Source organism: Neolamprologus brichardi, chromosome 17 (assembly GCF_056152115.1).
Source record: "Neolamprologus brichardi isolate AB-2024 chromosome 17, ASM5615211v1, whole genome shotgun sequence".
NCBI classification, from domain to species: domain Eukaryota; kingdom Metazoa; phylum Chordata; class Actinopteri; order Cichliformes; family Cichlidae; genus Neolamprologus; species Neolamprologus brichardi.
Window position 1 is genome coordinate 17891081 of NC_142120.1, and position 12919 is coordinate 17903999.

The 12919-nt window shown below is 38.7% G+C and overlaps 1 protein-coding gene across 1 annotated transcript in view; it reads left to right on the top strand.

Annotated features, from left to right (window-relative positions):
* rassf3 (Ras association domain family member 3) overlaps positions 1–7846 on the top strand; it is a 75437-nt gene extending 67591 nt beyond the window's left edge. The window contains exons 3-7 of the mRNA XM_087830577.1: positions 1459–1566; positions 3182–3340; positions 3915–4002; positions 5750–5865; positions 6420–7846. Coding sequence (XP_087686703.1) covers positions 1459–1566; positions 3182–3340; positions 3915–4002; positions 5750–5865; positions 6420–6569 — 621 coding nt within the window. The 3' untranslated portion in view covers positions 6570–7846. The remainder of the gene's footprint in view (positions 1–1458; positions 1567–3181; positions 3341–3914; positions 4003–5749; positions 5866–6419) is intronic.
* The last annotated feature ends 5073 nt before the right edge of the window (positions 7847–12919 follow it).

The following is a 12919-nucleotide window of genomic DNA, read 5'->3' on the forward strand; positions in this document are numbered from 1 at the left end:
ACCTAAGTTTGGACCTTCCCCACCCTCTGGCCTCCCCCTATCTTCTTCTAGGGTTATTTATAAAACCACAGTGCTGATGTGTGATCTGCAACTCTCACAGTGAGGTCTGTTGTGTGGCTGACTTGTCAAACATACATGCCACACACATCACAGGTTGTTTGAATCGGTTATGCATGCTCGTCAAGTCCACGTGGCCTCCGGTCAGTCAGACGAGACGTCTCTCTCCTTAAAAACACACTTTTTTTTGTGCTGCTTATGTTAGATTTTCAAATGCGATTCTCATGAAGTGTTAGCTCTTTCCTCCAGGATGTTTTAGTCTAAAATTAGGAGTCAGTCGCTTATCATGAGACCTACACTGATGTAAAAAGGTGTTTTTGTCATGTACTCGCCCTCCAGTCAGAGCTGTTAGTTAAAAAAAATAAAAAAGCAGACACTTGACACCTGTTCCTGTTTATATTCACAGGAAGGTATATTTTGACAAAATATATTCATGACAAATATAAGTGGGGATTACATTTTGTCTGTTGCAGAGCACTTATATCAACAAATATGATCTTAACAAGTTTACTCTTCTCAAGCTGATATGAGAGGGCTGGGCCACACGGAAACCCCCTTAATACTCGCTGGTGTTATTGTGATGACGTATTGTAAATACGCTTCTACTCCTTGCTGCCTTTTTTTTTCCTTCTGACTTCTTGTTATTGTTATAAATCAAATGGTAAAGAAGCAGCCACTTCCTGTCCTCTTTTTTTATTGAATTTTTTTTTCTCTGTAATAAAAAAAAAAGCTGGCTTGTTGCACGTATAAAACCGGGCTAAATAAGATTTGAGTTTAATACTATTAAATACCTTTATTTATTCATTTAATTTTTATTTATTTATTTTTATTCAATTTAATAAGCATAGTATAAAAATCAGATGATAGAGGTTTAAAAAATGCTTGATTTGATTTATGTTAGCATGACTTATTTGTTAGAATCCTTTAATTTTTTGCATGATGAGAAAAATATGAAACTCTACACATTTCGAGCTGTCGGGCTGCTCGTTGCTTTCCTTAATGAACTTAAACAGAAAGGAGGATTGTGCAGAGGCAGAGCTTCTTCTTGGCAGCTCTACACTCACCCTGAACACCTTGGAGCTCTGGTTATCTGTTTTAAGGCTTGTTTATAAAGAGATCTTCTTGGTTTTAAAGTTGTCTCACCCACTTGAAACCAACAAGAGATACAGTACATTATGTCAGAGTAATGTGCACAGCTTTGTAGTATTGCCGTGTATCATCCTGTAAAATCAGAAAATAAAACGCTGGTTCTTGATTTGGATTAGAAATAATTATTCCCTCCCTCGTTTTTGTGTCCCACCGCTGTCGTCTAAACAGAGGATGTATTGTGTTAATAATCCCGGCTGGTTTGTGACTTATCATGTCGCGTTTCCTTTTCTTCTTTGTCCCTTTTCTTCTAAGGATGTGGAGAAGGAGAGAGAGTTGCGGACAGAGTTCAGCAAAGACGAAATCTGGCAGAGAATCGAGCAGTACAACTTGCTAACCAAAGACCACCTTAAAATGACGCTGGTGAGTATAATATGCACACACGCACACACACTCATGCAAACACAACTTTTAAAAAACAAAACCCATAAACCAGGGCCGTCTTAATGGTTCCACTCTCCAGGCTCCTGCAGAGCTGTGCAGGCTCTAAATCTCAGATTTTGAGGTTTATAACGTTGCCGTGTTATCTCTGCCTCCCTCCTGCTGCCAGCATTCCTCAGTGCTCGCATCAGAGTGATGTGATGTTATTCCTGCTATTGTTCTCGCCCCGCAGTGTTTTCATTGGCAGCGTGACAGGTGTCTGAAGTTGTCTCCACTTCAACTCAGAGTGAATTTCAGTAGAAATGAGAGATGTCAGGTGAAACTGGGGTTTTCTGGCCGTTAAAGCGCCACATGAAAGAATGCAAACATTTTTAAAGGAGTAGCAGGTTACAGAGGATGTTTCCTGAGGGTTTTTTTTTCCCTTAGTCATGGAAAATCATCTATTTTCAGACAAGGATTTAAGCTGACCGCACTCTTAACAGATGGGAATCGACACATCTAAAGGCCAGTAGATTCTAGTCTGACACTCAGAGGGGAGCCCAGACATAATAACTGAGTCTGCCCACTAGAAATCACATTTTAACTGGCCAATAAAAAGTTTACATTCATTCATACATTTGAATATATGCGTTTTTAGAATATAAAGACAATAAATGGACAAAAAAGCTGCATAGACACATAATATCAGCTTATATTGGTCACTCATGGCCAAATCAGCATGTATGTAATGAGATCAAATGCCATACTACTAGAGCATTATATAAAGATTAAAACAAAGTGTTGTCTAAGGCTAATCTGTGCAATTTTCCAGTTGATAATAAAGTCTGGGAACTTGAGATACCTTTAAACACTCCATTGTTAATTACTCGTCATTGTTTTGCTTTTTTGTAACTGAGAAAAAAAGACAAGAAATAATGATGATACTTTCCAAACTTAATATTTTATGCTAAAATGAGTCAAAACTCAAAGTGGGTGTATTCATAAGATGCTCCTCGTGATACTTTAACTTTCACAGTCAGTTTGTTCCACAGTCATTATAATAATGTCTGTAAATGGGTTTCAGAGCTCACATTCAATCCTTTTTTTGGTTAAAAAAAGTCTAAATGTTTATTTTCATTTATATTTTAAAAAACTGAGAACTGAGAATATTTGTTACTTTTGCAGTTAATAGATCAGCAGGACAGTTTAGAGCAGATTGCACTGCATATTTTAAGTCGTGAGTGGATGAATGGGTAGTTTCGCTATGAGAAGCCTGCATATTTCTGTTTCAGCACACCTTTTCTGTCGAATTTCTGTCTTCATTGTTTAGGATTTGTCTTTCTTGTTCATCCCGTTTTTGTCTTTTTATCATTCCATCTTTGACGTCTACTTGTTTTTTTACTTCTCTTCATACTTGGCCTCTTTGTCTACTCGTGACCTCCACACACACTCCTCCCAGCCCCATATGGAGTAATGAGATTAAGATTGTCTTCCTCCATCTGGGGCCATCTGTCCCGCAGGTCACACTGGGCTTATTGGGTGAACTGGGCTCACTTGGAGATATCATGTAGCAGCTACCATAGTGGCCACATAAAAACATTAACTCTGTCTCTGTCAGGGTGCGGGCGGTGTGTACACGGGTTTCATCAAGGTCCAGATGGATTTGCGGAGGCCAATGACGGTGCAGGGAAGTCAGACAAGAGCCGGGGAGGCCTTCTATCTGCCCCAAGGAGTCTCCAACACCCTTCATGTCAGCTCCAAAACCACAGTCAAAGAGGTTGTTAATACACACGCAAACTCACATGTGAACACACTGCAGCCTGCTTAAATAGGTTAATTATGATCTGATGACAGACTGGTTGAAGTCGAGAGACAGACAGGGCTAAGTTTATTGATTTCACTCAGATTTGTATGTTCTTTATCCTTTTAAGCAGCGGTCCCCAACCTTTTTTGCGCCACGGACTGGTTTATGCCCGACAATATTTTCATGGACCGGCCTTTAAGGTGTTGCGGATAAATACAACAAAATAAAACTAGTACCGGTACCGAAAAAAATACAATTTATTCATTACACACGTGAAAAGACCAAGGAAAACCGATTAAACGATAAAAATGATAACAAAATCACGCTGAAAACCGATAAAAACCCTGAAAACCATACATTTCACACCTGAGCCTCAACTCTCGTGGCCCGGTACCAAACGACTCACGGACCGGTACCGGTCCGAGGCCCGGGGGTTGGGGACCGCTGCTTTTAAGCAATAAATTAACGACAAAGCAACACAAAAATCTTCTAGAAGAGCTGTCAGAGTAATATTGACTGAGTGTTTTTCTTTCTCGTGTGTCTTCAGGTGATCGTCGGCTTGCTGAGCAAATTCACAGTTGCAGACAACCCGGCTAAATATGCCCTGTACAAGAGATACCGGCGGGAGGAACAGGGTAAGACTGGTTGTGAGAGACGGGGTTTCATGCCACTATTGCCACGCTCGATATGAGGTGTGTGTGTGTGTGTGTGTGTGTGTGTGTGTGTGTGTGTGTGTGTGTGTGTGTGTGTGTGTGTGTGTGTGTGTGTGTGTGTGTGCGTGTGTGTGTGTGTGTGTGTGTGTGTGGGCCTCACCCTCATGTTGGATGCCAGAGGCTCTCCCTACTATAACAGCTCACAGGGATACCCACACATGCAGATATAAATACAGCGCACATCCATGCTGTGAATGAGCAGCTGTTACAGGCTGTTGGGTGTCACACAATGTCTTTCAGTGAGGAGAAGACGGTTTATTAACCGTATGCATTGATTTAAAACTATAAACACAACCCGCAGATGCTTGTTTGAAGCTTGTGAGTCATTTCAACTCAAATTTTTATAGATTTAGAGTGTTTTTTGTGTGTTTTCTCCCCCTTCTTTAAACGTTCCTGTTCTGGTTTGCATTCATGACTGGAGACGTACAGCTAATAAAAGACAGAGTCTAGACAGACGCCTGACTGCAGACACTTGAGGACTTTTAATGAACTTGTCTGGTGTTTCAGGCGAAAAGTTAAGTGTCTGAGATTTAACTGCGGTCTGGAAATGTAGAAACATCTTTGACTTTGTTTCAAATTGAGACGAGACGACTCACGATGTGGTCGAGGAGAACTTGGATATGTAAAGAAGAGAATCATTTGAACCAAAGCTTGTAGGGATGTACAGGGTGCAGAAACGTGTCCTCCAATTGTTTTGCTTCTGTTCACCGTTTTTTTAGTTCTTCGCTTTTATTTTAAGCCCTTCTGAAAGTTAGAAAACCTTAAAATAATTGTAAATCTTCTAAACCAATAAATGCTGGTCAACATACAAATATGTAGAATTTGTTAGGAAGAGACAAAAAATGCAATTGTAAGCGACACACAGAGTTAGACTGTTTTCATCGCTGTTGGTTAGTACTGCTTTGTCAGAAAACCGGTCTTTGTTGTGTGTGCTGTGGCATGCATTAAGGCAGAGGTGATGCTGATTGGTCACTCCTTTGAGACTTTGTTAACGAGCAGGGTTACTGGTATGCCAGTGAGGGTTTTAACCCAAACTGCAATCTTTTCCTAACCCTAACTAAGTACTTCTAAAACACAAAGTGCTCAAAAGGAGTAGGAACCAGAGTCTTCTGGCTGTTAACCCAAGAAACGATGCCCCCAGCACTCTCCAACCTCCTTACAAGGACTTTGCATCTTTGTTAAACATGAGCAATACTTTTGGGGCCAGAGGGCTAAAGGGCACCTTGCAGAAGGAACATCACAAAGTGTCACTGGGCTGAGAACACACTGAAGCAGGAGGTCTGTAAATGAATATACACACTACCCTGACATCCTAATTACACCGTAAGCCCTGAAAAATAGGCTTTTGCTAAGTCAGCAGACAAACCGATGGGTTTTCAGATTGAGGTTTGGAAATATGTGAATGTAAGAATAATCGAGCCTCTAGCACCTTCTACATCTTTTGCAGATGTAAATACATTGCTGGCAATAACAGAATCTGTCCCTCACTGTCTGTTCCTGTAAACTACCGCATGGTAATATGGCGCTCCCATCCTTTCATCCTTTGCCAAATCCGTTTATATTTGCACAGAGGAACAGCTGCCTGTGGTTTCATGCAGCGTGCATACTGTACAGACTAAATCTGTTGTGTGTGTGTGTGTGTGTGTGTGTGTGTGTGTGTGTTTTGCAGTTTATACATGCAAGTTGGCGGATGCTGAGAAGCCGTTGTTTCTTCGCCTGGTGGCGGGACCCGACCCAGACCTGCTCAGCTTTGTCCTGAAAGAACAGCAGACAGGAGAAGTCATGGTAAGACTGATTATCACCTCATTTCAGCTTTATTGACATCTTCCTGGCCTCTGTGCTCTTTCGTCTCCGAGTTCAGCCATTCCCAAATGAGACGCTGCTGTGGCCCATTTCAAAACTTTAAAATCTAATGCACAATTCTTTTGTGTTTTCAATTGATTTAGATCTTCTGAGGATTTGCTTATTGAGGCTGACCTGCCATAAACTGTTTGATCTCAAGTATCTCCCAGCATTTGCTCTTAACAAACCTATAAGAGTTTATGATTTTTTTTTTTAAAAAAGGCAGAAAATGAACAAGTACCTTTTTTTTTTTTTTTTTATCCCCATGACTTAAATATTCAATGGCAATTTTTAAGCAAAAATGACAAAAACTGGCAAACATAAAAAACATGTTTTTAAAAAGTAGTAAAGGTGCCATTGTTGTTATCCCAAGATGGATGCTACGCATAAAAAGAGAAATAACCACTCCTACTGTACTATCAAGCATCATCCATAGACATATACTTTATCAATTAAAAAGGGAAAAAACAGAACTGTTTTCTTGCTTTTCTCCTCAGTGGGATGCCTTCTCCATCCCTGAGCTGAAAAACTTCCTGCGGATCCTCGAAAAGGAGGAGCAGGAGCAGAAGGACGCAGTAATTCGCCGCTATGAAACCTACCGGCAGAGACTGCAGGAGGCACTGCTGGAGGTCAGGGGGCCTTCTTAAGAGGAGATATAACCTCCTTGAAAAAGGACTACTGCCCCCTAGAGGGACGAAGGGGATGTTTTGTTTTTCATTTTTAATCTCCTGGTGTACATTTTGATGGAGGGAGGGATGTGAACACAGAATCAGGAGAGAGGATCCAGCACCTAGAAGAAGGGATAATAAAGGATGACAAGAGGATAGAAAAAAGAGACTGCAAATAAAAGAGACGAACAGACAGAATTTTGGTTGCTGGATTCAAGATTTTAAACTGCTTCCCGCTCAGCTACGTCTGCCTGCAAACACCAAAGATTCACTCACTGTGCCATATCCGTTCATCCTCTTCACTGTTTGCCGTCCATCCCTCTCTTCTTCTTCTTCTTCTCTCACTCTGTCCTGCTGTCACATAATTTATGCAGTTCATCCTTTTTGTTTCCCTCACCTTTTTATCCTTTGAACTTGTGAAAGACTCAAGGCCATATGTTGAATTATTTTTATTTAATTTGTGTGTTTTAAAGGTCTGTACATATTTTTTTTATTTATATGGGTGAAGCTTTTTATTGTTTTTTGTTTTTCTTTTTAAAACAAAGTCTTATTTTTGTGTTATTGTAGAGGCGGAGCAACAATCTGCTTGTTGACACAGATGCTGAGAATAGTTTTTTCAGACTTCAGCAGGACACAGAAAATCCAAGCAACAGAGCATGAAAGACCATAAAATGGAGTTATTTTAACCCACAGTAGTTGTCAAATGTAAAAGTAAATACTGATTCCAATAATAACTCTAATTACAAAGAATGAAAATGGATTGGAGTTCTTCTGGATTTATCCGTTCCAAAAACACGTCCAATCAAAATATATGAATCTGAGAAGAAATACTTATTATATTCGTTATCCATTTATATGGAATTTAATTATCTGTTCATATTTTTTGGCACATTTAGGACTCCATAAAAGCCAGCCTGAGATTGTTTGCATGAAAGAAAGGAGAAATGAAAGGTGACGTGACAGAAAACAGATGCAGGAACTCTAGAGAGATTTTTAATAGGAAGAGTAAAAGAACGATAAGATGAGTCTTAACTGGAACTTAACAGGAAGTAGTTTAGTTTTGGGTGCAGTTTGTAAAAAAACAAAAACAAAACAAAAACGCTGTTTGTTTTTTCATGTGGAGTGAAGATGAACTGGTGGGATTTGAAGCCTTTGTGTTTTTTCCACCACCAGCAGAGTTTCGTGAAGCATGAGCTGAATAGACTGAAGCAAACTGCTTGAGCTTTGACTCCCCCCCCCCCCCCCCCCCCCCCCGGCCCCCCTGCCCCCCACCATGTGGTCAGTGTGGAGATTTGACAGGTTTCTGGAAGTTGGCTGAGCGGTTTAGAGGAAGTAGAAAAGAAACATTAGATGCAGGAAAGACAAAAACTAGGGGAAGATAAATGGCACGAGGAGCGATTACATGCGAAAGACTGTCATACAAGCAATGTGACTGTGGCCTTGAGGACAGTGACGGGGGTTTCCTCCAACCGCAAGTCACTTTGATTAACTGCTTGTTCACTTTTTGCATTATGTGAGCTCCTCGAATCCATGAGTGCAAGAAAAGGAGGTCTGTGAGTGCTGATAGCTGCTGAGACCAGGGAGGAAAAACAGCGGCATTGTGTGCGTTTCAACCCGTCTGTCAGCAGGCATTCATTTAAAACGCAACTTTTTGATACGCTTATCTGGAACTAAAATGTGCAGCCTTGACCTCATAAACCTCTCTTAAGAATAAAATAAGAGTGAGACACAAATCAAGGCACGCAGGACTGTAGTAAACATGAGGGTTTAAAGGCAGAAAAACTAAAGAAATGCATCAGAGTGGAAAAAGAAGGCTCAACGAGAAAAGGGTTTTCTTAAGAAAAGGCCTTAAAAACCCTTAATATATATATATATGCAATATTTTTTGTGGGGATGTAATTTATCATTTAAAAGTCAAAGAGGCTTTTTCTTGTTTGCTTGGAATATTTTTTGGGGGGTGAGGGGGGTAATTTTAAAGAAGTCAGTAATCTGTCAATAATCTGGACAAACAAGTCAAAACATTAATGTTCATTGCATTTTATCTTTATATGTTGCAAAATGCTGTTTGCTGTTTGAGCTGCAGGTACTAAATGATGTCAAACTGAGGGTGCTGCAGGGCGTTTCTGTAGGAGACTGTCGCCATCTAGTGGTCAAACACGCCAACTGTTCTCTTGCTTCTGTGTCAAACTTGATTTATCTTATAGAGTTATTTTGTTTTTATTTTTGTTATAACCAAAGATATTTTTTGTGTTGTTGCCTGGAGCAAAACATCTATTAGGGGCCTCATCCCACCAGAGGGAAAAACATACAGTATATATAGTTTAGAGGTTTTATTTAAAGGGGTTTTAACCCCAGTTTCTTCTATTATTAAACACTGGGTTAATTTTATGGAAGCAAAAAAGGGCGTTTAGAATTTAAATGAATTAATTTTATATATAATCTCTGGGTTATCATGGGCAAAAGTCCAGCATTATAAACTTTGACACGCAAGGTTTAAAAGAGAAGGCGGCCAACTGGAATATGTTAGAAAATGTTGGATTATGGGAAATATCTATCTATTGATTTGGAGCATTTCTTGGTAAAAGTTGGAACACCCTGACCCTTTTCTTCTCAGAATATCAGCGTTTTTTTATTCCTTTTTTAGTCTCTTGTAGAAATTTCCAACTTTTATGTAATTTCCAAAGAGAAATTAATAACTTAATGGTTACACGTAAATACAAAAAATTTAAACTTGGAGGTCTTTAAATGCTTAATTTTCAGTATGTCATTTGAAAACTTTGAGTATATAATTTTAATTATTGGTGGTTTTACTTTTTCAAGGTTAACAAATTCAGAAAAAATACAAATATTTTGGCCCTCTTTTGCTTCCATACTTTATAGTTGAAAGTGATGCGAAAGTCTGAATGGAAACAGTAACTGAATCTTGAAGCCACGTTGTTGCTTTTTGTGTATCTCATAAACAACTTTAGCTGTTAAAACACATCATCCCAGACTAGTTGCATGAAATTTAATTTTTGGGGCACTTTAACTTTGAATTCAGGGAAAACGGGTTTTTAAAATTTAATTTGTTCTCCTGTGTACCGCGATCACATGCTCTACTTTATCTTAACATCTAACACACTATAATCTTATTATTCTTTTTCTGTTTTAGCTGATGAAAGTATAGTGTGGCAGAAGTCGACGATTGTGAGGTCATTTAATAAGTTTTGGTCTCAGTGAGCTTCCGTAGGATTTTGCTCAGAGTTGGCTGTGAAATATTTTGCTTACTGTAAACAATCCTGGGCTGTTCAACATTAAAAGCATGTGTTATTTTAGATAAAACAGCAGTCGGACAGCGTCTGGAAAATAGTTTTCAGATGCCGTTTACCTGCTGCTGATAGAAATTAGGATTTCTGAGGAATTATGTCATGGAAAGCTTTTTGGGCCAGTAGTGTTCATGTATGAAGATCAGATATAATACCTTGTATGTATTCAGAGATGTTGTTTTTAAGGCTGTTCAAACTTACCTAGAGTCTGATAGCGTGCAAACCATTGGCTCCTTAGTCTTAATTGAAATATTCTTATACTTTCTGTCATTTTACACTATTTAAACCTGTTTTCCTTGTTAGCATATGTTTTATTTCTTTAGATGTTGCTGAAATTTGACTATTGTTCTGATTGTTAGGCTAATTTGGATTAATTCTTTATAAAAACATCACAAAATCATCTTCAAGCCTGTCGAATGTTAATATTTTTACACTTCCTGCGTATTTAAGAGCTTTCAGCCTTCCCTTTGCTTTTCTTTGAAACTAGCTTCACATTTTCACTTTTAGTATTTTTTGTCCCCAAACTGGATATAAATTAGTGTATTATATAGGATAATATAGTGTAAAATGACAGCTCAGAAAACATTCACGAACTTTACATGTAAGAATATGTATTACTTCATTGTTTTAAATCTTTAAATCTTGTTCTTTAAAAACAAACAAACTAAACTAAATTAGTTCACAAGCTTAATTTTCTGAGCAGTTTTGAAGCTTCTCTTCTCAGATTTGTGCGCTCGGGTCTCTGGTTTGAACATCCACAAACTGTTGTGTTAAATGCCAAAGATCTGTGTTGTTGAAGCTCTTTCTGATTTTTCCCAGTGATGCTGTTTTTGTTGTTGTTCACCCAGACTCACTATAGAGAAGCGATACACCTTTTCAGGTTTATGATGAGCTTGAAAACACAAAGCTAACTCTGTTGTTCTACACTTGAGTTAAAAAAAATCTAAAGGGTTTTCTGGGTAAAAGTTTCAGATCTGAGCTGCAGTTGGAGCTCGGTCTGAAATGTCCCGATCTCTGTGCCTTTGTACAGTTCAACAGCTGCGGGCAAACCTGAAGGAGAGGCTGAAGGTCTCATCGTGTTCTCTCTCCGTAGGCTGAGGCGGGTTTATTTTTGTAGGTGATTTCAATCGTTACCAAATGTGGCCTTTCCTCATGGCAAGGCGGGCTTCATCTATTAAAGGTGAAATTATAAAAGAAACTTAAAGGGTTGTGTGATTTTTGTCTTCTGTTTCAGTTGTTTACTCATTATTTTACTCAGTTTTACTAAGAATGTGACCCCCATTCCTTTTGAATTATCTGAGCACACCTACTTGTTCTTCAAATGGTCTCACTTCAGACTTTTTATTTACAAATAAGCGATGTTGTTCAGGGCTGTGGAAAAGTATTTGTCCACTTCTTAATTTCTTTGGGTTTTTTTTTTTTGCGTATTTGTCACACTTAAATGTTTTAGATCATCAAACAAATCTTAATATTAAACAAAGCTTAATGAAAGCTCCGTTTGTCTCGTCAGTCGACAGAATATTTTCCCAAAAGGATCCCCAAGGTGTTATTTGATAAATGTGAGATTAGCCTTTGTGTTCCTTTTGGCCAGCAGTGGCTTTCTCCTTGGACCCTCCCATGGATGCCATTTTTGCCCAGTCTCTTTTTAAAAATTTTTTTTATTGTTGAATCATGAACTCTGACCTTAACCAAGACAGATTAAGGCCTGCAGTTCTTTAAATGTTGTTCTGGGTTCTTTTGTGACCTCCTGAATGAGTCGTCACTGGGCTGTTGGAGTAATTTAGGAAGGCCGGTTATTCTGGAAAGGTTCACCACTGTTCCAAGTTTTCTCCATTTGTGGAAAACGGCTCTCTTTGGTTTACTGGAGTCCCAAGGCCTTAGAATTTGGTGTGATGTGTTGCTTTGTGAGATCATTTAGCGTACTTGAATTTGTCTCACAAGATCTATTTAAGTGATTGCTTGATTCAACAGGTCTGGTAGTAATCAGATGGTGAAATTGAATTTAGCTTTCCAAAATTTTTTGATTAAATCATGAATTAACACAGTTAATTCATGATTTAACAAAAAGGGGCAATTACTTTTTCGCTGGTTTGGATAACGTTTATCCCTTAATAATTGAAATGATGATTGAAAAATAGCATTTTATTTTTGTTGATATCTTTGTTTAATATTTATTTTTTTTGATAATCCAGAACAAATGTGACAAATATGCAAAAGCTAAGTTATCAGGTAGGGGGCAAATACCTCTTCAAACAGTGCCGTGGACAGAGAAGACTCGGCCAACAGTGCTGTTTAATAATCTATTTATCTTTAATCTGGACCAATATGATTACCTGTGGTTACCAGAGGTATCTGCTGTGTTTTAACTGTTCAGAGATGGGTTGTTTTCAGGAGTACTTTCTGGCAGCAATTAGTGATGTGTCGGTCGCGAACGAAATGGCTCTTAGAGCCGGGTCCTTATCGCCAGCCATGGGTTCTCTCTCTCTCTCTCTCTCTCTCTCTCTCTCTCTCTCTCTCTCTCTCTCTCTCTCTCTCTCTCTCTCTCTCTCTCTCTCTCTCTCTCTCACTTTTTTTTCTGCTTCACTCCACATGCGAGCCTTGTGCTTTGCACTGGGCAGAGGGGGGAAGGGTGGTAGTTACACTCAGTAGCACAGGAACAGAGCCAGAAGGAGAGAAAGAGAGCCAGGGACAACAACGTCACATTAGAAAGGTATAGTAATCATCCACAACTATTTTCAGTTGCGGATGATAAAGGATTCAGAAAGTTTATTCATGCAGGTCCATATGACAGAGAATATGCATCTTTTTTTTGTTTTCATATTTTAATTTATATTTAATTGTGTTGTGGTTTGCAGTGTTTTGTGTTGTTTCACTTTAAATTTGTTTAAAAAGAAAAAGCTGAAAATTTAAATAGTTAAAAGTTGAACTGTGACTAGTTGGTTTTTGTATTATATGATTTATTTATTACATTTTATGTGGAGTGAATAAATAAAAGTACATTTACGGTGGCCCCTAGAGACAAAG